Below are 25,426 nucleotides of genomic sequence, written 5' to 3' on the forward strand. Positions count from 1 at the left end.
GAGGCATGTTCAGTTTAGTTTATTGTCACGTGTACCGAGGTACAGTGAAAAGCTCTTGTGTGCTAACCAGTCAGCAGAAAGACAAAACATGACTACAATCGAGCCATTTACAGTGTATAGGTACATGATAAGGGAATAACGTTTAGTGCAAGGTAAACAAAATGAGACAACTTTGTAATGTAACATTTAAAGTATAACCAATGAAATCTTAATGCATTACGCTAAAGTCCCGAGAAGCTTAACCAAAAGTGTTTAGTAACTTCAAGCATAATTATTTGCTAATGTAGCGGCCCAGTGGCGCAGCGGTAGAGTTGCTACTTTACAGCGCTTGCAGCGCCAGAGACCCGGATTCGACACTGATTACGGGTGCTGTCTGTACGGAGTTTGTACGTTCTTCTCGTGACCTGTGTGAGTTTTCTCCGAGATCTTTGGTTTCCTCCCACAGTCCAAAGATGTACAGGTATGAAGGTTAATTAGCTTGGTGTATGTGTACATTGTCCCTAGTTTGTGTAGAGTAGTGTTAGTGTGCGGGGATCGCTGGTCGGTGTGGACTCAGAGGGCCGAAGGGCCTGGTTCCGCGCTGTATGTCTAAACTAAACTAAAATAGGCTTAGATCAAATATAGTTTAAGGAATTATATCAAATAATTCTGTTGACAAGCCAAGGAAATGTATTAGATTATTCTGTCCTATCCTTGGATCTGGAAATTGAATAGGTTTATGGCTTAACAAGAAAACTTTTAGTTCGGCTTTAAACATTTTCTCCTTTTGGACAAGTGTCAGAAGTATCGATTATTTCAGTGCCTTTTATAATTTCGCTGCTAAACCAATCCACGATCATATGCAGCAAGACCCGGACAACATCTAGGCCTGGACACAAGGTCTGAAGAGTCTCAACCCGAAATGTCACCCATTCCTTCTCTCCAGATATGCCGCCTGATGAGATATGAACACATTTTGGATATGGTGTTTCAAATAGAACAGCAAGGCACAGGAACAGACCCTTCGGCCCACAATGCCTGCCAAATATGCCAAGATAAACTAATCTCAAATTCCTGCATGCGATCCATATCCCCCAATTCTCTGCATATCCACTTGGCTATCTAAGCCTCTTGAAAGATGTAGGACAGGTGACTTTCAGAAGGTATTTCACAGTCGATTTCAGTGAGATCAAAAGCCATGTGTACCAGTTGATGCTGTTGTCTGCGTTGAGTCGATCTATCCACAGTATTGTTACTCTGGAAGTTAAGGCAGTAGCCAGGACATATGCTCGGACTAGTTTCAACTGTGGGGAGTTGGAGGGAGGAAGGAATATTTCATCTTCAGTGCTAGAGAACAAACAATGGCCCATCCCTATTTAAAGTGGACGAGGGGTTCGGCTTAGCATTGAGAATTGTTGATGTGTTTCCCTGCCTGCCCATGGAACGAGGCATTTCCTATCTGAAGAAGGATTCTGACCCAAAAGGTTACCTACTCCTTTTCTCCAGAGATGCTGCCTGACCTGCTGAGTTACTCCATAATTTTGTGTCTGCGGTACATTACCGCAGCCAGAGATTTTGCATTTTTTAAATGAGTGCTGGCTAGGCAAATATCATGGAAAAATTGGTCCACTTTTACAAACCATAAAGTGCTGGAGGTATTCGGTGGGATAGGCAGCATCTGTGGTGAACATTAATAAACGATGTTTCAGGTCAAGACAAATGATGAGCATTTGTCGGCAGTGGCCTATATTCGCTGAAGTTTAGAAGAATGAGAGGGGACCTCATTGAAGAATAGTGAAAGGCTTAGATAGAGTGGATTTGGAGAGGATGTTTCCACTAGTGGGAGAGTCAAGGACGAGAGGTCATAGCCTCGGAATTAAAGGATGTTCTTTTAGGAATTTCTTTAGTCAGAGAGTGGTGAATTTGTGGAATTCTTTGCCTGTGGAGGCAAAGTCTGTTTCTATTTAAGGCAGAGATAGATACATTCTTGATTAGTATGGGTCTCAGATGTTATGGGGGGAGGCAGGAGAATGGGGTTAGGAGGGAGCGATAGATCAGCCATAATTGAATGGTGGAGTAGACTTGATGGACAGATTGGCCTAATTCTGCTATTAAATATGATCTTAAGACGACTTATTTTATCCACATAAACGTCGTTTATCCACATCCTCCACAGATGCTGCCTGATCTGTTGAGTTACTCCAGCACATCTTTTTTTTGTAAACCAGCATCTGCAGTTCCTTGTGTCTCAAGTATTGAACTTTGCTCCAGATTTCAACATGTATAGTCCATTGAGTTTATTCCGTTGCAGATACTAAAAATCAGGTGCAAAATCCAATGGAATAGACTTTGGAAATTTGGAGCAAAACTCAGTCTCTTGAATCAAAGTATTGCATTTGATTTTGCTCCAGATTCTAGCACTAGCTGTCTCTTGAGTCTATTGCATTAGATTTTACTCCAGAACTCTGAACTGCCTGGGTTACACCAGGAACTTTGTGCTTCTTTGTTTTTGTGCCATATTGTAGTTTTTATTTATTGAACTTATTTTGTTTGTTGAAACGCTGAATAGCAGATGATGGTTTGCACAAAACGACAAAAAGTGCTGGAGTAATTCAGCAGGTCAGGCAGCATGTCAAAATGGCCACACATGGATCTTGAGAATTTGCATTGGGTATTGCTCCAGATTCCAGCATCTACAGCCTCTTGAATCTATTCCATTGTATTTTGCTCCAGATTCCAGCTTGACTATTGCATTGGACCTTGCTCCAGATTACCGTGGCGGCACGGTAGCGCAGCGGTAGAGTTGCTGCTTTACAGCGAATGCAGCGCCGGAGACTCAGGTTCGATCCTGACTACGGGTGCTGCACTGTACGTTCTCCCCGTGACCTGCGTGGGTTTTCTCCGAGATCTTCGGTTTCCTCCCACACTCCAAAGACCTACAGGTGTAGGTTAATTGGCTGGGTAAATGTAAAAATTGTCCCTAGTTATAGCATCTGTTCGTCTATTGACTCAACAGCTTTGCATCTTATTCCAGCTTCAATCGACAGCAATGGACCTTGCTGCAGATTCCAGCTTCACTCAACTGCATGGGACCTTGCTCCAGATTGAAGCTTCACCACACTACACCGCAGATGGACACAAAGTGGTGGAGCAGATAAGCCACGCCCCTCATGAATTGTAATGAGGCGGCTCTCTCAGGGTCCGGCGCATGCGTGAGGCGGCCCGCTCTCTCAGGGTTCGGCGCATGTGTGAAACGGCCCGTCTCTCTCAGGGTCCGGTGCATGCGTGAGGCGGGCCTGCTCTCTCAGGGTCCGGCGCATGCGTGACGCGGCTCTCTCTTTCTCTCAGGGTCTGGCGCATGCGCGAGGCGGCTGGCTATATAAGCGGCAGCGCGGCGGCCGTTGGTCTTTTGGAAGCGAGTGAGGTGAGCGAGAAGTTTATTCAAGCGCAGTCTCTCTAAACTCAACCAAACCCCTCTCCTCTCCTCTTAACCCCGGGTGCCGCAACACCCCAAAGACGTTTCGTTTGCAGGTTAATTGTCTTGGTAAATGTAGAATTGTCCCTAGTGTGTGCGGGATAGTGTTAGTGTGCGGGGATCGGCGATGGCCGGCGCGGACTCGGTGGGCCGAAGAAGCGAAGATAATAGAGCAGAGCAAGGTAGACCGACCACTCGTCCCTGAAAACCGTACTATGCCACGACGCCATTTTAGCAGGTAGAAACATTTAAAAAGAAAAATACCAAAAATCTGAATTGATAGATGAGATATATCGTGCATTTTTATGGTATCATCACACATACTGTTCCCCCACAACACTGATCACTGTCACTGCGAGAGGCAGTAGAGCGGGGCATTGCCTACCAAAATGGCGGGCGTCACGCTCCTTTGCGCACTGCACTCCAGTACAGGCGATTCCGACGCAGTGGTTCATCTTGCTCCTCTAGTATCTTTGGGCCGAAGTGCCCATTTCCTTGTCTTGCTGATACTCTTGCACCAACCGCCGCTGGTGGGCTATAAACCGCGCAGTATCTCCAAACTAAGCTAAACCAAACCATCTCGTGGCCCCAAGACGTGCAGGTTTGTAGGTTAATTGTCTTGGTACATGTAAAAACTTGTGCCAAGTGTGTGCGTGCAGGATGGCATTAATGTGCGGGGATCGCAGGTCGGCGCGGACCCGGTGGGCCGAAGGGCCTGTTTCCGCGCTGTATCTCTAAACTAAACTCTCTTGACCTCGGGTGACCCCACGGTGCGGCTTCCCGAAATCCGAAAATCCCTGGCCCCAGGATCCATATAAGGGCCCGGCGCATGCCTGAGGCGGCTATATAAGCCGCATTGTGGCGGCCATCGGTTTAGTGGTGGGCAGCGAGGTGAGCAGTGGTGCAGTCTCTCTTCACTCTCCCTTCACTCTTTCACCGCCTTTCATCTCCCCATATACACTCTTCCCCCAGATACTCGCCTTCACTCTCTGCCTCTCCAAGCCCGGGGAGCTCCCCCCTCCCGGTACTACCTGACCCACCGCTACTTCTGATGCTTCATGCTGTGTTTTCTGATGACTTTTGAAAAAAAATCATTGTTGATTTTTATTTAATAAAGTGTATTTCCATTTTTGAGTTTATTTTCATCTGCGTGGTAATGCTTGTTTATGTGAAGTATGGGCGCATCATGTGTAGCTTTGGCAATAAAGCGCGGAAACAGGCCCTTCGGCCCACCGAGTCCACGCAGACCCGCACACAAGTACTAGGGAGGGAGAGTCACGATTTTTACTGTAGCCAATTGACCTACAAACCGAGACGTCTTTGTATTAGTTTAGTTTAGAGATACAGTGTGGAAACATGCCGACCAGCACACTGACACTATCCTACATTTTACCAAATCCAATTAACCTACAAACCTGTATGTCTTTGGCGTGTAGGAGGAACCCGAAGCACCCGGGAAAAATGCACGTGGTCAAGGGGAGAACATACCAAGTCCGTACAGACAGCAGCCGTAGTCAGGATGGAACCTGGGGTTGGATGGTACACATGTGGGATCTGATGCTGCTTTGTGGGGCCAACCCCATCCGTTTATTGTTCTGTGTAACAACTGGAAATCTCAGCCATTCCTGCCCACCACCAGTTTTAATTTCAGTTTCATAAATGCTTGCTTTTATTTGTATCAATTGACCAGCAACTTCTCTTCGAATATATTTCAGGATAGGCAAGTTGTTTCATTTGTTTCTTCATCTTCTCCCCCCCCTCTGTATTGCTTATGTTTTATGAATGAAAACCTGTATGTAGTTATTATTTTCTTTTCAATTGGCTTCTTGACCTCGTCAATGGGATACAGATATATATTAAACCTTGTGTAAGGAAGGTGTATTGCAGGGTGGCGCAACAGTAGACACCCGGGTTCGACCCTGACTACGGGTGCTGTCCCCACAGGGTGTGTGCATCCTTCTGGTGTCCATGTGGGCTTTCACCTGCATTCCAAAGACATGCTAGATTGTAGGTTTATTGGTTTCTACATATTGTCCCTTGCATGTGGGGAACGTTGTCTTTATAATGCAGCGAATCAGAGTTATACAGCGTGGATAGGGCCCTTGGGCTCAATTTGTCCAAGATGCTGCATGGAAACTAGTCCCAATTTCCAACCCATGTGCCTGTCCACAGATTTCAAATGTTATTTGTAAGTGTTTTAGCTGCTTCCTCTGGCACCTTGTTCCATATGCCCACCCCCCTCTCTAAATATAAAAGTTGCCCCTCGGGTTAATATCAATTCTTGCCCCTCTGGAGCAGACATAAAATCAATAGTGTAGCTGTAATTGGCATGCTGATATGGGATGAAGATTTTAAAATGAAGTCGTCAGTTAAGTATGAGTGTTGTCTTCCTACACAGGGTAGATGCAGAAATGGATGTCGCAGTGGTGCAGGCAGCTCTGGTACGTTGATAATTAATCCTTCAGCTAATCTTCTGATTCTAGTAAATGATGTTGAAACTTTTTTCCCCGTCTTATCGATCATGCTGATTATGAGCAAAGAAGCCAAATATATCTGATGCCACCAAAGGCATTGGTTAAATCTGGCTCCTTTTTGTGTACGATTTGACCCGAGTTTACTTTAACAGGTGCGAAGAGCTCCGAGGAACAGCTGCAGATCCAGGTAGGAGTTGATACTTTTTGGGGGATGGGAATAGGTTCCTGATATCCAGCTCTCGGCACTTATTCCAGCCAGGCAATTATCTCCACTTTACTAGTAGTTCACAATTTTCAATAATTATCAGAGACACAGGGAATTGCTGCATCTGCAATCTTGAGTAGAATGCAGTGTTAGAGGAACTCGGCGGGTCAGGCAGCATCTGTGGGGGTAGAATGGACAGACGGTGTTTTGGGTTGTAGTTGGGGGGGGGAGGGGGTATATCAATGTTCATTCAATTGAATTGTCAGCTACCCAATTGGGAGTATGATGTGCTGTTCCTCCAAAGATGCACACAAAAAAGCTGGAATAACTCCTCCAGTTATTTATTGTCTGCTATTGTTTTCAATACAATATTTCTATCTGGAGAATTTGCAATTAAGAATGTTGATCTGAGAGTGTCGATGGTTCCTCACCTTATTGCTAGTACTAACCTGGGTTATTGGGGGATAGTTCAGTTGGGTTTTAGATCAGTTTATTGTTGCATGTACCGAGATACAGAGAATGGCTTTTGGATGTAATTCTTGTCTGTTGCAATTCTGGAATGTTCCTAATGCAGCTCTGAAAGCGGAGGTTAAAATGGCTATGGCAAATTAACATTGGGTTGATTAAATGTTTATTCTTCCCCAGGCCGTGTGCTGCAATGAACATTTCCAGAATGGCATGAGACACCTTCGGTATGTAGATTTATTATTCTGTAGATTTATTAATAATTTTAGTGAGTGATGTGGAACTTTTTTCCCCGTCTTATCGATCGTGGTGATTTTCTCTATAAATTAGCCAAATTCTTCTGACACTACTGAAGAAATTGGATTGGTGCACTGCCTTAAATTACATTTAACTAAAAATAGTTGTTGTTCTTCAGATCATGCCAGTTGAATAAAGATTATGGCAGTATCTTGAAATTTGAGGTATGTTGATTTTTTTCTCTCTTGTCGATTAAATTCAACTAATCAAACATCCGTGCCACCATAACTAATGGAAACAGCCTCTCATTCAGCATTTGTGGAGAAAATAGACATAACGTTTTGTGTTTAGACCCTCCTACAGACTGAATCCTGTGTCTCCATTTCATTGATTTTGTGTAGAGATTTGACAAAACATTCTGAATAATTTTGCGTCTCATAATAGAAATGCCATAATTTAAACAATACAGGTTGCACGTTATAAGAAGGTTGTCAAACTAGCCTCAGATTACTTCGAGATTGGCAGGGACCACAAAATCAACCTGTTACTGGCCAGAGGAGAAAAATCTTAAATACTGTCTCTGTGTTTCAAGTATACGGTGCTTATATGAGGCATGGATGACACTCCACAGCAACTGGATAGTCACCTCCACATGCTCCTCAAGACCTCTTAAGCAGCAATGGCGTAGAACCAATAGTGTAGTGGTCATTGGCACGCAGATATGCGGTGAGCTAATTATCACCCTTTCGGCACAAACTTCACCCATTCCTTCTCTCCAGAGGTGCTGCCTGTCCCAGTGAGTTACTCCAGCATTTTGTGCGTATCTTCTTTTCTTTATAAAAATCAATGTACTTAACTACAAAATCCATCTTTGCCACATAACAGCCAGAGTGAAACTTTGGTGAGATTTAAATAGTTGATTGCGCAGCTCATGTCAAAGGGTTCGGGTGGACACCTAACTGGTTTGCTATTGCAGTTCAGTTTAATCTTCAATCCAACTTTGGCAGATGTTTGGATTATTTGGTTACTGAATCTAGAGGCTTTGGAGAGTAATGGACGGGAACAATGGAGCAGATTGATGTCTGGCTGGACTTTGGCAATGGGCACATTTAGCCGCTCTTGTTAGGTTACACTGTTCATGCTGGCTTTCTGCAGTGATTTCAATCGGTGTTTTTACTGAATAACAATGGTTTAAAATTGTACATTGTGAAGGATTTTAAAATGAAGTAGTCAGTTAAGTATGAGTGTTGTCTTCCCACACAGGGTAGATGCAGAAATGGATGTCGCAGTGGTGCAGGCAGCTCGGGTACGTTGATAATTAATCCTTCAGCTAATCTTCTGATTCTAGTAAATGATGTTGAAACTTTTTTCCCCGTCTTATCGATCATGCTGATTATGAGCAAAGAAGCCAAATATATCTGATGCTAGCAAAGACATTGGTTAAATCTGGCTCCTTTTTGTGTATGATTTGACCCGAGTTTACTTTTCCAGGTGCGAAGAGCTCCGAGGAACAGCTGCAGATCCAGGTAGGAGTTGATACTTTTTGGGGGGTCGGAAAAGGTTCCTGAAATCCAGCTCTCGGCACTTATTCCAGCCAGGCAATTATCTCCACTTTACTAGTAGTTCACAATTTTCAATAATTATCAGACACCCGGGATTGCTGCGTCTGCAATCTTGAGTAGAATACAGTGTTGGAGGAACTCGGCGGGTCAGGCAGCATCTGTGGGGGGAATGGACAGACGGTGTTTTGGGTTGTAGTTGGGTGGGGGGGTAAATCAATGTTCATTCAATTGAATTGCCAGCTACCCAATTGGGAGTATGAGGTGCTGTTCCTCCAAAGATGCACACAAAAAGCTGGAATAACCCCTCCAGTGATTTATTGTCTGCTATTGTTATCAATGCAATATTTCTATCTGGACAATTTGCAAACTAAGAGCTTTGATCTGAGAGTATCGATAGTTCCTCACCTTATTGCTAGTACTAACCTGGGTTATTGGGGGATGGTTCAGTTGGGTTATTGATCAGTTTATTGTTGCAGGTACCGAGATACAGTGAAAGGCTTTTGTGTGTAATTCTTGCCTGCTGCAATTCTGCAATGTTGCTAATGCACCCTGCTCCAGATACCAGCCTCACTCTGCTACACGCACCTTGTTGCAGATTGCAGCCTGACTGCTACACTGCAGACCAACACAAAAAGCTGGAGTAACTCAGTGGGACAGGCAGCATCTCTGGAGAGACGCTGCTCTCTCCTTGTCTATCACAAATAAGCTATGCCCCTCATGAATGGTAATGAGGCGACTACCAAAGGGTCTTGTGTGTGCGTGCGGGCCATATAAGGGCACGCGCATGCATGAGACCCATACCATGGTCCCTCCGCACTCAAGTACTAGGTAGGGAGTCACAATTTTTTACCGAAGCCAATTGACCTACAAGCCTAGACGACTTTGTATTAGTTTAGTTTTGAGATACAGTGCGGAAACATGCTAACCAGCGATCCCCGCACGCTAACACTATCCTACATTTTACCAAATCCAATTAACCTACAAACCTGTACGTCTTTGAAGTGTAGGAGGAAACGGAAGCTCCCGGGGAAAACACAGGCGATCAATGGGAGAACATACAAAGTCCGTAGAGACAGCAGCCGTAGTCAGGATGGAACCTGGGGTTGGATGGTCCACACGTGGCATCTGATGCTGCTTTGTGGGGCCAAGCCCATCGGTTTATTGTTCTGTGTTAAAACTGGGAATCTCAGCCATTCCTGCCCACCACCGGTTTTAATTTCAGTTTCATAAATGCTTGCTTTTATTTGTATCAATGTTCCAAAATCGACTAGGCAAGTTGCTTCATTTGTTTCTTCATCTCCCCCCCCCCCCCCCCCCTCTGTATTGCTTATATTTTATGAATAAAACCTGTATGAGGTTTTCATTTTCTTTTCAATTGGCTTCTTGTCCTCGTCAATGGGATATAGATAGATATTACACCTTGTGTAAGGAAGGTGTATTACAGGGTGACACAACAGTAGACACCCGGGTTCCACCCTGACTACGGGTGCTGTCCCCACAGGGTGTGTGCATCCTTGTGTCCGTGTGGGCTTTCTCCTGCATTCCAAAGACATGCTAGATTGTAGGCTTATTGGTTTCTACATATTGTCCCTAGCATGTGGGGAACGTTGTCTTTTTAATGCAGAGAATCAGACTTATACAGCGTGGACAAGGGCCCTTGTGCTCAACTTGTCCAAGATACTCCATTGAAGCTAGTCCCAATTTCCAACCCATGTGCCTGTCCACAGATTGCAAATGATATTTAACTGCTTCCTCTGACATCTTGTTCCATATGCCCAACCCCTCTATAAATATAAAAGTTGCCCCTCCGGTTACTATCAATTCTTGCCCCTCTGGAGCAGACGTAGAATCAATAGTGTAGTCGTAATTGGCACGCAGATATGGGATGAGCTAATTATCACCCTTTTGGCCCAAACTTCACCCATTCTTTCTCTCCAGAGGTGCTGCCTGTCCCACTGAGTTACTCCAGCATTTTGTGCGTATCTTCTTTTCTTTATAAAAATCAATGTACTTAACTACAAAATCCATCTTTGCCACATAACAGCCAGAGTGAAACTTTGGTGAGATTTAAATAGTTGATTGCGAAGCTCATGTCAAAGGGTTCGGGTGGACATCTAACTGGTTTGCTATTGCAGTTCGGTTTAATCTTCAATCCAACTTTGGCAGATGTTTGGATTATCTGGTTACTGAATCTAGAGGCTTTGGAGAGTAATGGACGGGAGCAGTGGAGCAGATTGATGTCTGGCTGGACTTTGGCAATGGGCACATTTAGCCGCTCTTGTTAGGTTACACTGTTCATGCTGGCTTTCTGGAGTGATTTCAATCGGTGTTTTTACTGAATAACAATGGTTTAAAATTGTACATTGTGAAGGGTTTAAAAATGAAGTAGTCAGTTAAGTATGAGTGTTGTCTTCCTACACAGGGTAGATGCAGAAATGGATGTCACAGTGGAGCAGTGGTGCAGGCAGCTCGGGTACGTTGATAATTAATCCTTCAGCTAATCTTCTGATTCTAGTAAATGATGTTGAAACTTTTTTCCCCGTCTTATCGATCATGCTGATTATGAGCAAAGAAGCCAAATATATCTGATGCTAGCAAAGACATTGGTTAAATCTGGCACCTTTTTGTGTACGATTTGACCCGAGTTTACTTTTCCAGGTGCGAAGAGCTCCGAGGAACAGCTGCAGATCCAGGTAGGAGTTGATACTTTTTGGGGGATGGGAATAGGTTCCTGAAATCCAGCTCTCGGCACTTATTTCAGCCAGGCAATTATCTCCACTTTTCTAGTAGTTCACAATTTTCAATAATTATCAGACACAGGAAATTGCTGCATCTGCAATCTTGAGTAGAATACAGTGTTGGAGGAACTCGGTGGGTCAGGCAGCATCTGTGGGGTAGAATGGACAGACGGTGTTTTGGGTTGTAGTTAGGGGGGGGGTAAATCAATGTTTATTCAATTGAATTGTCAGCTACCCAATTGGGAGGAGTATGATGTGCTGTTCCTCCAAAGATGCACACAAAAAGCTGGAGTAACTCAGTGGGACAGGCAGCATCTCTGGAGAGACGTTGCTCTCTCCGTGTCTATCACAAATAGGCCACACCCCTCATGAATGGTAATGAGGAGACTACTAAAGGGTCATGCGCGTGCATGATGGCCATATAAGGGCACTGCGCATGTGCGAGGCCCATAAGTGCATGCCTGAGGCGGCTATATAAGCCACAGTGAGGCAGCCATCGGTTTAGATGTGGGCAGCGAGGTGAGCGGTGGTACAGTCTCGCTTCCTTCACTCTTACTCTCTTCACTCTCTCCCCCTTCATTCTCTCACTTCACTCTCGCTCTCCCTTCACTCTCTCTTTCTCTCCCTTCACTCTCCTCTGCCTTCACTCTTTCTCTGCCTTTCGTCTCTGCATATAATCTACCCCCATATACTCTCTCCTCATGTACTCTCCTCTTATACTCTCTCCCCCTAAACTCGCCTTGATTCTCTGCCCCCGCACTTTGCAGCCCCGGGAGCTTACTCCTCCCGGTGCTGTGCGGCCCGCCTCTACTTCTGACGCTTCATGCAGTGTTTTCTGATGAGTTTTTTAAAAAACAATGTTCATTTTTATTTAATAAAGTGAATTTTCATTTTTATATTGTTTATTTTCATCCGTGTGGTAATGCTTGTTTATATGACGTATGGCCGCATCATGTGTAGCTTTGGCGATAAAGCGCGGAAACGGGCCCTTCGTACCCGGGCTGCCTGCACCTCTGCTCCACTATGACATCCATTTACTGAGTTACTTGTCCAAGATGCTCCATGGAAGCTGGTCCCAATTTACAACCCATGTGCCTGTCCACAGATTTCAAATGATTTTTGTAACTGCTTCCTCTGGCAACCCCTCTGTAAATATAAAAGTTGCCCCTCTGGTTACTATCAATTCTTGCCCCCCTGGAGCAGACGTAGAATCAATAGTGTCGTCGTAATTGGCACGCAGATATGGGATGAGCTAATTATCACCCTTTTGGCCCAAACTTCACCCATTCTTTCTCTCCAGAGGTGCTGCCTGTCCCACTGAGTTACTCCAGCATTTTGTGCGTATCTTCTTTTCTTTATAAAAATCAATGTACTTAACTACAAAATCCATCTTTGCCACATAACAGCCAGAGGGAAACTTTGGTGAGATTTAATTAGTTGATTGCGAAGCTCATGTCAAAGGGTTAGGGTGGACACCTAACTGGTTTGCTATTGCCATTTGGTTTTATCTTCAATCCAACTTTGGCAGATGTTTGGATTATTTGGTTGCTGAATCTAGAGGCTTTGGAGAGTAATGGACGGGAACAGTGAAGCAGATTGATGTCTGGCTGGACTTTGGCAATGGGCACATTTAGCCGCTCTTGTTAGGTTACACTGTTCATGCTGGCTTTCTGGAGTGATTTCAATCGGTGTTTTTACTGAATAACAATGGTTTAAAATTGTACATTGTGAAGGGTTTAAAAATGAAGTCATTTAAATATGAGTGTTGTCTTCCTACACAGGGTAGATGCAGAAATGGATGTCACAGTGGAGCAGTGGTGCAGGTAGCTCGGGTACGTTGATAATTAATCCTTCAGTTAATCATCTGATTCTAGTAAATGATGTTGAAACTTTTTTCCCCGTCTTATCGATCATGCTGATTATGAGCAAAGAAGCCAAATATATCTGATGCTAGCAAAGACATTGGTTAAATCTGGCACCTTTTTGTGTACGATTTGACCCGAGTTTACTTTTCCAGGTGCGAAGAGCTCCGAGCAACAGCTGCAGATCCAGGTAGGAGTTGATACTTTTTGGGGGGTGGGAACAGGTTCCTGATATCCAGCTCTCGGCACTTATTCCAGCCAGGCAATTATCTCCACTTTTCTAGTAGTTCACAATTTTCAATAATTATCAGACACGGGGAATTGCTGCATCTGCAATCTTGAGTATAATACAGTGTTGGAGGAACTCGGTGGGTCAGGCAGCATCTGTGGGGTAGAATGGACAGACGGTGTTTTGGGTTGTAGTTGGGGGGGGGGGGGGGGTAAATCAATGTTCATTCAATTGAATTGTCAGCTACCCAATTGGGAGTATGAGGTGCTGTTCCTCCAAAGATGCACACAAAAAGCTGGAATCACCCCTCCAGTGATTTATTATCTGCTATTGTTATCAATGCAATATTTCTATCTGGACAATTTGCAAACTAAGAATGTTGATCTGAGAGTATCGATGGTTCCTCACCTTATTGCTAGTACTAACCTGGGTTATTGGGGGATGGTTCAGTTGGGGTATAGATCAAGTTTTTGTTGCATGTACCGAGATACAGTGAAAGGCTTTTGGGTGTAATTCTTGCCTGCTGCTAATGCACCTTGCTCCAGATACCAGCCTCACTCTGCTACACGCACCTTGTTGCAGATTGCAGCCTGGCTACTACACTGCAGACCAACACAAAAAGCTGGAGTAACTCAGTGGGACAGGCAGCATCTCTGGAGAGACGTTGCTCTCTCCGTGTCTTATCACAAATAAGCCATGCCCCTCATGAATGGTAATGAGGCGACTACCAAAGGGTCGTGCGTGATGGCCATTTAAGGGCCCGGCGTATGCGTGCGGGCCATATAAGGGCACGGCGCATGCATGAGGCCCATACCATGGTCCGATAAAGCGCGGAAACAGGCCCTTCGGTCCACGCAGACCCGCACTCAAGTACTAGGTAGGGACAGTCACAATTTTTTACCGAAGCCAATTGACCTACAAGCTTACACGTCTTTGTATTAGTTTAGTTTTGAGATACAGTGCGGAAACATGCCAACCAGCGATCCCCGCACGCTAACACTATGCTACGTTTTACCAAATCCAATTAACCTACAAACCTGTACGTCTTTGGAGTGTATGAGGAAACCGAAGCTCCCCGGGAAAACCCATGCGATCAATGGGAGAACATACAAAGTCCGTATAGACAGCAGCCATGGTCAGGATGGAACCTGGGGTTGGATGGTCCACACGTGGCATCTGATGCTGCTTTGTGGGGCCAAGCCCATCGGTTTATTGTTCTGTGTTAAAACTGGGAATCTCAGCCATTCCTGCCCACCACCAGTTTTAATTTCAGTTTCATAAATGCTTGCTTTTATTTGTAATAATGTTCCAAAATCGACCCGCAACTCTTCGAAAATATTTCAGGGTAGGCAAGTTGCTTCATTTGTTTCTTCATCTCCCCCCCCCTCCCTCTGTATTGCTTATGTTTTATGAATAAAACCTGTATGAGGTTTTCATTTTCTTTTCAATTGGCTTCTTGACCTCGTCAATGGGATATAGATAGATATTACACCTTGTGTAAGGAAGGTGTATTACAGGGTGACACAACAGTAGACATCCGGGTTCCACCCTGACTACGGGTGCTGTCCCCACAGGGTGTGTGCATCCTTGTGTCCGTGTGGGCTTTCTCCTGCATTCCAAAGACATGCTAGATTGTAGGCTTATTGGTTTCTACATATTGTCCCTAGCATGTGGGGAACGTTGTCTTTTTAATGCAGAGAATCAGACTTATACAGCGTGGACTTGGGCTCAACTTGTCCAAGATGCTCCATGGAAGCTAGTCCCAATTTCCAACCCATGTGCCTGTCCACAGATTTCAAATGATATTTGTAACTGCTTCCTCTGGCATCTTGTTCCATATGCCCGCCCCCTCTATAAATATGAAAGTTGCCCCTTCGGTTACTATCAATTCTTGCCCCCCTGGAGCAGACGTAGAATCAATAGTGTAGTCGTAATTGGCACGCAGATATGGGATGAGCTAATTATCACCCTTTTGGCCCAAACTTCACCCATTCCTTCTCTCCAGAGGTGCTGCCTATCCCACTGAGTTACTCCAGCATTTTGTGCGTATCTTCTTTTCTTTATAAAAATCAATGTACTTAACTACAAAACCATCTTTGCCACATAACAGCCAGAGTGAAACTTTGGTGAGATTTAAATAGTTGATTGCGAAGCTCATGTCAAAGGGTTCGGGTGGACACCTAACTGGTTTGCTATTGCAGTTCGGTTTAATCTTCAATCCAACTTTGGCAGATGTTTGGATTATTTGGTTACTGAATCTAGAGGTTTTGGAGAGTAATGGACGGGAGCAGTGGAGCAGATTGATGTTTGATGTATGGCTGGACTTTGGCAATGGGCACATTTAGCCACTCTTGTTAGGTTACACTGTTCATGCTGGCTTTCTGGAGTGATTTCAATCGGTGTTTTTACTGAATAACAATGGTTTAAAATTGTACATTGTGAAGGGTCTAAAAATGAAGTAGTCAGTTAAGTATGAGTGTTGTCTTCCTACACAGGGTAGATGCAGAAATGGATGTCACAGTGGAGCAGTGGTGCAGGCAGCTCGGGTACGTTGATAATTAATCCTTCGGCTAATCTGATTCTAGTAAATGATGTTGAAACTTTTTTCCCCGTCTTATCGATCATGCTGATTATGAGCAAAGAAGCCAAATATATCTGATGCTAGCAAAGACATTGGTTAAATCTGGCACCTTTTTGTGTACGATTTGACCCGAGTTTACTTTTCCAGGTGCGAAGAGCTCCGAGGAACAGCTGCAGATCCAGGTAGGAGTTGATACTTTTTGGGGGATGGGAATAGGTTCCTGAAATCCAGCTTTCGGCACTTATTTCAGCCAGGCAATTATCTCCACTTTTCTAGTAGTTCACAATTTTCAATAATGATCAGACACAGAGAATTGCTGCATCTGCAATCTTGAGTGGAATACAGTGTTGGAGGAACTCGGTGGGTCAGGCAGCATCTGTGGGGTAGAATGGACAGACGGTGTTTTGGGTTGTAGTTGGGGGGGGGGGGGGGGTAAATCAATGTTTATTCAATTAAATTGTCAGCTTCCCAATTGGGAGTATGAGGTGCTGTTCCTCCAAAGATGCACACAAAAAGTTGGAGTAACTCTGGGTCAGGCAGCATCTCTGGAGAGACGTTGCTCTCTCCGTGTCTATCACAAATAGGCCACACCCCTCATGAATGGTAATGAGACGACTACTAAAGGGTCTTCCGCGTGCACGATGGCCATTTAAGGGCCCGGCGTATGCGTGAGGGCCGTATAAGGGGACAGTGCATGGGTGAGGCCCATAAGTGCATGCCTGAGGCTGCTATATAAGCCACAGTGAGACAGCCATCGGTTTAGATGTGGGCAGCGAGGTGAGCGGTGGTGCAGTCTCTCTTCCTTCACTCTTACTCTCTTCACTCTCTCTCTCCCCCTTCATTCTCTCACTTCACTCTCGCTCTCCCTTCATCTCTCTTTCTCTCCCTTCACTCTCCTCTGCCTTCACTCTTCTTTCTCTGCCTTTCGTCTCTGCATATAATCTCCCCCCATATTATCTCTCCTCATACTCTCCTCATGTACTCCTCTTATACTCTCTCTCCCCCTACACTCGCCTTGATTCTCTGCCCCCGCACTCTGCAGCCCCGGGAGCTTACCCCTCCCGGTGCTGTGCGGCCCGCCTCTACTTCTGACGCTTCATTCTGTGTTTTCTGATGAGTTTAAAAAAATCAATGTTGATTTTTATTTAATGAAGTGAATTTTCATTTTTATATTGTTGTTTATTTTCATCCGTGTGGTAATGCTTGTTTACATGACGTATGGCCGCATCATGTGTAGCTTTGGCGATAAAGTGCGGAAACGGGCCCTTCGTACCCGAGCTGCCTGCACCACTGCTCCAATATGACATCCATTTACTGAGTTACTTGTCCAAGATGCTCCATGGAAGCTAGTCCCAATTTCCAACCCATGTGCCTGTCCACAGATTTCAAATGATATTTGTAACTGCTTCCTCTGACATCTTGTTCCATATGCCCAACCCCTCTATAAATATAAAAGTTGCCCCTCCGGTTACTATCAATTCTTGCCCCTCTGGAGCAGACGTAGAATCAATAGTGTAGTCGTAATTGGCACGCAGATATGGGATGAGCTAATTATCACCCTTTTGGCCCAAACTTCACCCATTCCTTCTCTCCAGAGGTGCTGCCTGTCCCACTGAGTTACTCCAGCATTTTGTGCGTATCTTCTTTTCTTTATAAAAATCAATGTACTTAACTACAAAATCCATCTTTGCCACATAACAGCCAGAGTGAAACTTTGGTGAGATTTAAATAGTTGATTGCGAAGCTCATGTCAAAGGGTTCGGGTGGACATCTAACTGGTTTGCTATTGCAGTTCGGTTTAATCTTCAATCCAACTTTGGCAGATGTTTGGATTATCTGGTTACTGAATCTAGAGGCTTTGGAGAGTAATGGACGGGAGCAGTGGAGCAGATTGATGTCTGGCTGGACTTTGGCAATGGGCACATTTAGCCGCTCTTGTTAGGTTACACTGTTCATGCCGGCTTTCTGGAGTGATTTCAATCGGTGTTTTTACTGAATAACAATGGTTTAAAATTGTACATTGTGAAGGGTTTAAAAATGAAGTAGTCAGTTAAGTATGAGTGTTGTCTTCCTACACAGGGTAGATGCAGAAATGGATGTCACAGTGGAGCAGTGGTGCAGGCAGCTCGGGTACGTTGATAATTAATCCTTCAGCTAATCTTCTGATTCTAGTAAATGATGTTGAAACTTTTTTCCCCGTCTTATCGATCATGCTGATTATGAGCAAAGAAGCCAAATATATCTGATGCTAGCAAAGACATTGGTTAAATCTGGCACCTTTTTGTGTACGATTTGACCCGAGTTTATTTTTCCAGGTGCGACGAGCTCCGAGGAACAGCTTCAGATCCAGGTAGGAGTTGATACTTTTTGGGGGATGGGAATAGGTTCCTGATATCCAGCTCTCGGCACTTATTCCAGCGAGGCAATTATCTCCACTTTTCTAGTAGTTCACAATTTTCACTCATTATCAGACACAGGGAGTTGCTGCATCTGCAATCTTTAGTAGAATACAGTGTTGGAGGAACTCAGCGGGTCATGCAGCATCTGTGGGGTAGAATGGACAGACGGTGTTTTGGGTTGTAGTTGGGTGGGGGGGTAAATCAATGTTCATTCAATTGAATTGTCAGCTACCCAATTGGGAGTATGAGGTGCTGTTCCTCCAAAGATGCACACAAAAAGCTGGAATAACCCCTCCAGTGATTTATTGTCTGCTATTGTTATCAATGCAATATTTCTATCTGGACAATTTGCAAACTAAGAATGTTGGTCTGAGAGTATCGATGGTTCCTCACCTTATTGCTAGTACTAACCTGGGTTATTGGGGGATGGTTCAGTTGGGTTTTAGATCAGTTTATTTTTGCATGTACCGAGATACAGTGAGTGGCTTTTGGATGTAATTCTTGTCTGTTGCAATTCTGGAATGTTTCTAACGCAGCTCTGAAAGCGGAGGTTAAAATGGCTATGCAAATTAACATTGGGTTGATTAAATGTTTATTCTTCCCCAGGCCGTGTGCTGCAATGAACATTTCCAGAATGGCATGAGACACCTTCGGCATGTAGATTTATTATTCTGTAGATTTATTAATAATTTTAGTGAGTGATGTGGAACTTTTTTCCCCGTCTTATCGATCGTGGTGATTTTCTCTATAAATTAGCCAATTCTGACACTACCGAAGAAATTGGATTGGTGCACTGCCTTAAATTACATTGTTGTTGTTCTCCAGATCATGCCAGTTGGGTAAAGGTCATGGCAGTATGTTGAAATTTGAGGTATTTTGATTTTTTTTCTCTTGTCGATTAAATTAAACTAATCAAACATCCAAGCCACCATAACTAATGGAAACTTAGCCTCTCATTCAGCATTTGTGGAGAAAATAGCCATAACGTTTTGTGTTTAGACCCTCCTACAGACTGAACCCTGTGTCTCCATTTCATTGAGTTTGTGTAGAGAATTGACAAATTGGTGAAGGTGTGGAATTCTCTGCCTCAGAAGGCAGTGGAGGCCAGTTCGTTGGATGCTTTCAAGAGAGAGCTGGATAGGGCTCTTAAGGATAGCGGAGTGAGGGGGTATGGGGAGAAGGCAGGAACGGGTACTGATTGAGAGTGATCAGCCATGATCACATTGAATGGCGGTGCTGGCTCGAAGGGCTGAATGGCCTACTCCTGCACCTATTGTCTATAAAACATTCTGAATAATTTTGCGGCTCATAATAGAAATGCCATAATCTAAACAATACAGGTTGCACGTTATAAGAAGGTTGTCAAACTAGCCTCAAATTACTTGGAGATTGGCAGGGGCCACAAAATCAACCTCTGTTACTGGGCAAAGAGAAAAATCTTAAATACCGTCTGTGTTTCAAGTATATGGTGCTTATATGAGGCATGGATGGCACTCCACAGCACCTGGATAGTCTGCTCCACATGCTCCTCAAGACCTTGTACTTTGCCGATCTACATCTTGCGGCCTGTTCCCTAATAACCACTGCTCTCAACAGCACTGTTTGGATGATTGATGAGACAGCTTATCAAAATTTTGACTAAGATGCCTCCAGAATTAAAATTAGGTTTTAGACAATAGGTGCAGGAGGAGGCCATTCGGCCCTCCGAGCCAGCACCGCCAATCAATGTGATCCTGGCTGATCATTCTCAATCAGTACCCCATTCCTGCCTTCTCCCCATACCCCCTGACTCCGCTATCCTTAATAGCTCTATCTAGCTCTCTCTTGAATACATTCAGAGAATTGGCCTCTACTGCCTTCTGGGGCAGAGAATTCCACAGATTCATAACTCTCTGACTAAGATCTTCTCTCATCCTTCTAAATTCAAGTGTATACAAGCCTAGTCGCTCCAGTCTTTCAACGTATGACAGTTCCGTCATTCCGGGAATTAACCCTGGAATTTTGTTGCTTTGCTGTACAATTATAGTTCTGAAATGTCAGTGAGAGTTACACGAGTAGTCAACATTTTAGTGATTACGTGATTCTTCTTTCCCAGGTCCAAAGTTTTAGAAAGATCAACAGACTGGCAGTACATTCAACATGGGTACGTTCTGAAGATGGGTCCTGAAGCATCACCTGTCTGTATTCTCCAAAGATGATGCCTGACTCACTGGGTTACTCAAGCTCTTTGTGACCTGGAAATGCCTCAAATGGTTTTACGGCCATGGTTTGAGTCGCTGCATGATATTGATATCTTGGTCTGAGATTCAGGAGAGTTTCCAGGGTACATGATGGGGTACCAGACACATCTCAGGTGAATGAGACAACAATGGGTCTGAAGAAGGGTCTCGACCCGAAACGTCACCCATTCCTTCTCTCCCAAGATGCTGCCTGACCTCCAGCATTTTGTGAATAAATGGGCCCATTCTGCTGGTTTTGAATGATGACCATCAAATTGAAGGACTATTCTAAATATCTGTGTGTTTTTGTTCTGAGCCGTTTTGTTTACAGAATTCGAGCTTTCAAGAGACAATGAATTTGCTTTTGATCTCGCAAGATGTACATTTCAAATACATTTTTCGCTTTCTTAAATTCTTTGACTATGACCTCAAATTATTGCTGGAGTGTCAAATGTCTGCATTTCAAGTGACCTACTTTGTCATGTTCGCAAGTATAGTGAGGTACAGGTACAATGAAAATGTTGCTTGCAGCAATATCAGAGGCAGACTCGGGCAATGCATTACACTGTCTTGGATGATTTGTGTCAGCACAACTGGAAAAGTAGTCCAGGGAAGTGCATAGATGTCTGGCTGAAATTGAGGATTGCGCAGGTCATGTGATGGGAGCAGAATTAGGCTATTCGGCCCATCAGGTCTACTCTGCCATTCAATCATGGGTGATCTATCTCTCCCTCCTTACCCCATTCTCCTGCTTTCTCCCTAAAAACCTTGCCACTCTAGAGATCTTTTCAAGAATCTGGCTTGTCGGAATGTAGATATTCATGATGTGTGGCTCTGGGTTTCTGCACCTTGGTGACAGGGAGGAGGTGTGGCCTGGATGGGAAGGGCTTTGTGTAATGCTTTGCCCCTCATGCCATGGACTGAGTCCACTACTTTCTGGAGCCTCTTGTGTTCCTGTCCTTGGAATTGCTGCAACAGGTTGGGATGCAAACACCAGGCTGCTTCCCCAGTGCATTTGTACAAGTTTGTAGAGTATACGATGAATTCTGAGACCGTCGAATTGCGGACACTTTGTTTGAATACATCGATATGCTGGAGCCAGGAATGGTCCCCTGATGTTAATGCCCAGATACTTGAGGTTGCAAACTACTGCTGACCCACAAATGGAAATGAACAGGTAGACACAAAAAGCTGGAGTAACTCAGTGGGACAGGCAGCATCTCTGCAGAGAGGGTATGGGTGACGTTTGGGGTCGAGGCCCTTCTTCAGACTGAAATTGAGCACACAGCCTTCCATTTCACCTGCCCTGTATTCCAGGCATTTTAAAAATTGAAGAAAACTCTAATTTGATAACTGACTGGTTTACGTGATCACTGATTTTACTGTGTGTTGTAAGAGTAGCACTGGGGTAAATGGTTAAAAGGGAGTGAGAAGCTACTGTGGAAAATTATCAATTAGGTAAAGTTCATGTGGATAGACAAAAGTGAAAAATATATGTTTTGACACAACTTCAGCCTGTTTTCCACTAAGTCCTGTGACAAATTTGAATCAAAATACAGGTGCTCCTCAACTTACAATGGGGTTACGTTCCGATAAACTCATCGGAAACCGAAAATATCGTGTGTCAAAATGCATTTAAATACACCTGATCACGTGGTCGGAAGCGAGCTGCGGGTCGCTGCCATTGCCAGTGTTTGCACCGTTGTAAAGTCGAAGCATCGTTAGTCGGGGAGCATCTGTATAGCTGGCAATTGACAGATAAGCAACGATACATCCACCTCCCATGTTCCTCCCTCCTGTTGCAAGGTGCTGTGGAAAGCCCTGAGAGTATTCTATTCACTAGTATCATTCTAATACTTCACTTTCTACCTGCCCTCTTCCCACCCTTGGGCCCCAACTTCAAGCTTTCATCTATAAATGAACATATTTGAAGGCATTAGCACTACTTTTTACTTTGTAATAGGCTGAGGTTGCCGCACAGTTTTCAGGTTTAAGAATTATTGGCGTCGTTTACTTGTGCTGATAGCACCACCCTGTGGATAACTGATCTAACATTGTGGGCAGTGGTGCTCTGTGGTGGTGAATTGTCCCCCATTTTCTTGGTCTTAATAATGGAACAATCCCTCGCTATCAAGTCTGGTGGTTGCTCACGATAGCTGCCCCTTGTTAAAATTTCACACGCATACATCATCCTCTCTGAGTGGATGTAATTTATCCTCTATCTTCGGACTGCTGGTTAAAAAAAAACCTAGCTGAGAGGAATCGTATAGTGTATTTGGATTTACAAGCCTTTAAGAAGGTGCCAACTGCGGTAAATTTGTCATTCGGGTTACTGGGGTAGATGGGGATTGAGTATATGAAATAACTATCAACATCCATAAAGTGGCCATAATAAATAGAAGGCCTTGATCACTGTAGGAAGGAACCGCAGATGCTGGTTTGAACTGAAGATGGACACAAAAAGATACAGTAACTCAGTGGGCCAGGCAGCACCTGGAGAGAAGGAAGGGGGGATGTTTCTGGTAGAGACCCTTCTTCAGACGTGATCACCAGTATCCTGCTGTATTCGCAGTTTGGATGAAAGCATTGAGCAATTATCAAATTTGTTGATTTTTGGAGCTATGAAGAGGATGCAGAAGATTGCAAGATTTGAAAACAAGAACAAAGATGAAATTGTATAGGGATCGTGTTGGATTGCATCTGGAATATTGCCCAGTTGCGGTGTTCCTACCCAAGGAGAGAGATGCGGTGGGGCGTGTAGCAGAACCCTTTGGGTTAGTCAAGGGAGATAGTCTACATGATCACTGAAGTAAGAACATTTCTTTTGGCATGATAGACAATAGGTGCAGGAGTAGGCCATTCGGCCCTTCGAGCCAGCACCGCCATTCAATGTGATCATGGCTGATCATTCTCAATCAGTACCCCGTTCCTGCTTTCTCCCCATACCCCCTGACTCCGCTATCCTTAAGAGCTCTATCTCGCTCTCTCTTGAATGTATTCAGAGAATTGGCCTCCACTGCCCATAGGCAGAGAATTCCACAGATTCACAACTCTGACTAAAAAAGTTTTTCCTCATCTCTGTTCTAAATGGCCTACCCCTTATTCTTAAACTGTGGCCCCTGGTTCTGGACTTCCCCCAACATTGGGAACATGTTTCCTGCCTTTAACATGTCCAACCCCTTAATAATCTTATACGTTTCGATCCCCTCTCATCCTTCTAAATTCCAGTGTATACAAACCTAGTCGCTCCAGTCTTTCAACATATGACAGTCCCGCCATTCCTGGAATTAACCTAGTAAATCTACGCTGCACGCCCTCAATAGCAAGAATATCCTTCCTCAAATTTGGAGACCAAAACTGCACACAGTACTCCAGGTGCGGTCTCCCTGTACAACTGCAGAAGGACCTCTTTGCTCCTATACTTAACTCCTCTTGTTATGAAGGCCAACATTCCATTGGCTTTCTTCACTGCCTGCTGTACCTGCATGCTTCCTTTCAGTGACTGATGCACATTGAGTTGATGTAGATACATAAACAGTGTTGAAGTAACTCAGCGGGTCAGGCAGTATCTTTGGAGAAAAAGGACCCCTGAAAACATCCTTTTGCTCCTCAGATGCTGCCTGACCCGATTGGTTACTCTAGCACTTTGTCTATCTTTGGTATAAACCAGCATCTGCAGTTCCTTTCTACACATTGAATTAATGTGCCCCATCCTGGGTTCCCCCAATAAGTCAATCATGCAGGTTAGATAAGATTTTATTCACTCAAACAATGTAAATCTCGGGTTCATTACCCATTAAGACTGGAGGTTCAATGACCAAGTATCTGCAAGAGGAACATTTTGGCTATTATGAGAATCGAGGATTATGCTAGTGCATGAAAGTAATAAAAGGAGAAAGGCCATTCATGAGAGGATAAATGACTTGTATTGTGCCAATGAATAATTAGATGAGATCATAAAAAAAAGACTTGAGTCATTTGTTTGTATGTGTTTGAAGAACTGAAGAACAGTTTTAAGGAAAGTGTGCTCCCGAATATGCCTGAGGGATTAAAGGCCAAACATCTGGCTGAAGTTATGTGCAACTTTGTATTTTAATAGGTCACTGAAAAGACCCCAAAATTACATTGATGGATTTGCAAGGAAATTAGTGATGTAACCCTCTCTCACCATTCTCGAAACAACTGACAAGATATTTAGCTTCCAAGGAGATTGTGGAACAGGGTAATGTGCGTATTGTTACTAACCTAAAGCAATGTTGAGCTGAATTAGCAGGTTCCCAGCATTGTAGCCACTCGTTGGCTAAATCCCCGATGTGCAACAGAAACATCTACATGGATTAAAACAAAAGACATACAAATGTTCATTCATGGTATTAACAACTAAAATTTGGTGATGGAAGTCTATAGGTTTTTTAAAACCATTTCATACACATCTTGTGAGCTGAATAATGCATTGAATGCAAAGTAACCACATGACTGGGATGTCGGATTCTGGTCTCAACATAAATGTCCAAGTATGAAGTGCGAGGACAAATCTAGCAGAAAGTTCCTAGAATACAGTTAAAATATGTCAAATTTCTGCTAATGTGGCTTGTATTTAAAAGTTTAGAAGAATAAAGGATGATCTGATGACAAAAATGAAGAATGGGTTCAGTGGTTCTGAAAATTCATCACTTTTGGGAACTCTAGAATAACATCTTAAATTCATAAAATGCCATTTTGAAATGAATTCGCAATAGCACTTACGTCTAGCGCTACTTGACCTCTATCCCAAAAGGCTCTGGATTTTACAGTCAAGGTTAATGGATTAGTTTTGGACATAGCTACAAAGGATGAAGTGCAATATTGGTAAATGTATGAACACCAGGAGGCAGTATAACAGCTCTGATACACAGGCACCGAAAGAATGAAAAAGCCTTTTGTTTTTTATGATTTTTGCTAATCATCTTAACTATCAATTTATTTTCTACATCCAACCTATTCATGGAGGTGAAGAAACAA

At 43.9% G+C, this 25,426-nt stretch overlaps 1 protein-coding gene and 7 non-coding genes across 16 annotated transcripts; all 8 read left to right on the forward strand.

Annotated features, from left to right (window-relative positions):
- The first annotated feature begins 4,719 nt into the window (after positions 1-4,719).
- Positions 4,720-25,009, forward strand: LOC144604537 (uncharacterized). 9 transcript variants are annotated; one of them, XM_078419063.1, is made up of 15 exons: positions 4,720-5,174; positions 5,853-5,895; positions 6,081-6,115; positions 6,779-6,825; positions 7,014-7,059; positions 8,099-8,141; positions 8,327-8,361; positions 10,820-10,870; positions 11,056-11,090; positions 15,722-15,772; positions 15,955-15,989; positions 18,123-18,157; positions 18,813-18,859; positions 19,032-19,077; positions 20,302-25,009. In XM_078419063.1, exons 4-15 carry the CDS (start codon positions 6,812-6,814, stop codon positions 20,371-20,373), a joined length of 510 nt encoding a protein of 169 aa, XP_078275189.1. In that variant the 5' UTR covers positions 4,720-5,174; positions 5,853-5,895; positions 6,081-6,115; positions 6,779-6,811; the 3' UTR covers positions 20,374-25,009. The 9 variants fall into 9 exon arrangements, with proteins under 9 accessions (XP_078275189.1, XP_078275192.1, XP_078275186.1 ...); XM_078419066.1 differs by lacking the exons at positions 8,099-8,141; positions 8,327-8,361 and adding exons at positions 12,917-12,967; positions 13,153-13,187; XM_078419060.1 differs by lacking the exon at positions 6,779-6,825.
- On the forward strand, positions 5,931-6,020 carry LOC144604728 (small nucleolar SNORD12/SNORD106). Its single transcript, XR_013548769.1, has one exon. It is a non-coding gene; the product is annotated as a small nucleolar SNORD12/SNORD106 (small nucleolar RNA).
- LOC144604729 (small nucleolar SNORD12/SNORD106) lies at positions 6,861-6,951 on the forward strand. Its single transcript, XR_013548770.1, has one exon. It is a non-coding gene; the product is annotated as a small nucleolar SNORD12/SNORD106 (small nucleolar RNA).
- Positions 8,177-8,266, forward strand: LOC144604723 (small nucleolar SNORD12/SNORD106). Its single transcript, XR_013548764.1, has one exon. It is a non-coding gene; the product is annotated as a small nucleolar SNORD12/SNORD106 (small nucleolar RNA).
- LOC144604724 (small nucleolar SNORD12/SNORD106) lies at positions 10,906-10,995 on the forward strand. The gene has a single exon (XR_013548765.1). It is a non-coding gene; the product is annotated as a small nucleolar SNORD12/SNORD106 (small nucleolar RNA).
- LOC144604725 (small nucleolar SNORD12/SNORD106) lies at positions 13,003-13,092 on the forward strand. Its single transcript, XR_013548766.1, has one exon. It is a non-coding gene; the product is annotated as a small nucleolar SNORD12/SNORD106 (small nucleolar RNA).
- LOC144604726 (small nucleolar SNORD12/SNORD106) lies at positions 15,805-15,894 on the forward strand. Its single transcript, XR_013548767.1, has one exon. It is a non-coding gene; the product is annotated as a small nucleolar SNORD12/SNORD106 (small nucleolar RNA).
- Positions 17,973-18,062, forward strand: LOC144604727 (small nucleolar SNORD12/SNORD106). The gene has a single exon (XR_013548768.1). It is a non-coding gene; the product is annotated as a small nucleolar SNORD12/SNORD106 (small nucleolar RNA).
- Positions 25,010-25,426: the final 417 nt, after the last annotated feature.

The sequence above is a fragment of the Rhinoraja longicauda genome, chromosome 22 (genome assembly GCF_053455715.1).
Source record: "Rhinoraja longicauda isolate Sanriku21f chromosome 22, sRhiLon1.1, whole genome shotgun sequence".
Classification (NCBI taxonomy): Eukaryota; Metazoa; Chordata; class Chondrichthyes; order Rajiformes; family Arhynchobatidae; genus Rhinoraja; species Rhinoraja longicauda.

Excerpts from the sequence above, each read along its gene's own strand:
- LOC144604537 (XM_078419060.1), top strand. The coding sequence starts at position 5,866 with ATGGATGTCGCAGTGGTGCAGGCAGCTCTG. Across the intron at positions 7,060-8,098 it reads GCAGTATCTTGAAATTTGAG|GGTAGATGCAGAAATGGATG; the intron begins GTATGTTGATTT and ends CTTCCCACACAG. Across the intron at positions 8,362-10,819 it reads AGGAACAGCTGCAGATCCAG|GGTAGATGCAGAAATGGATG; the intron begins GTAGGAGTTGAT and ends CTTCCTACACAG.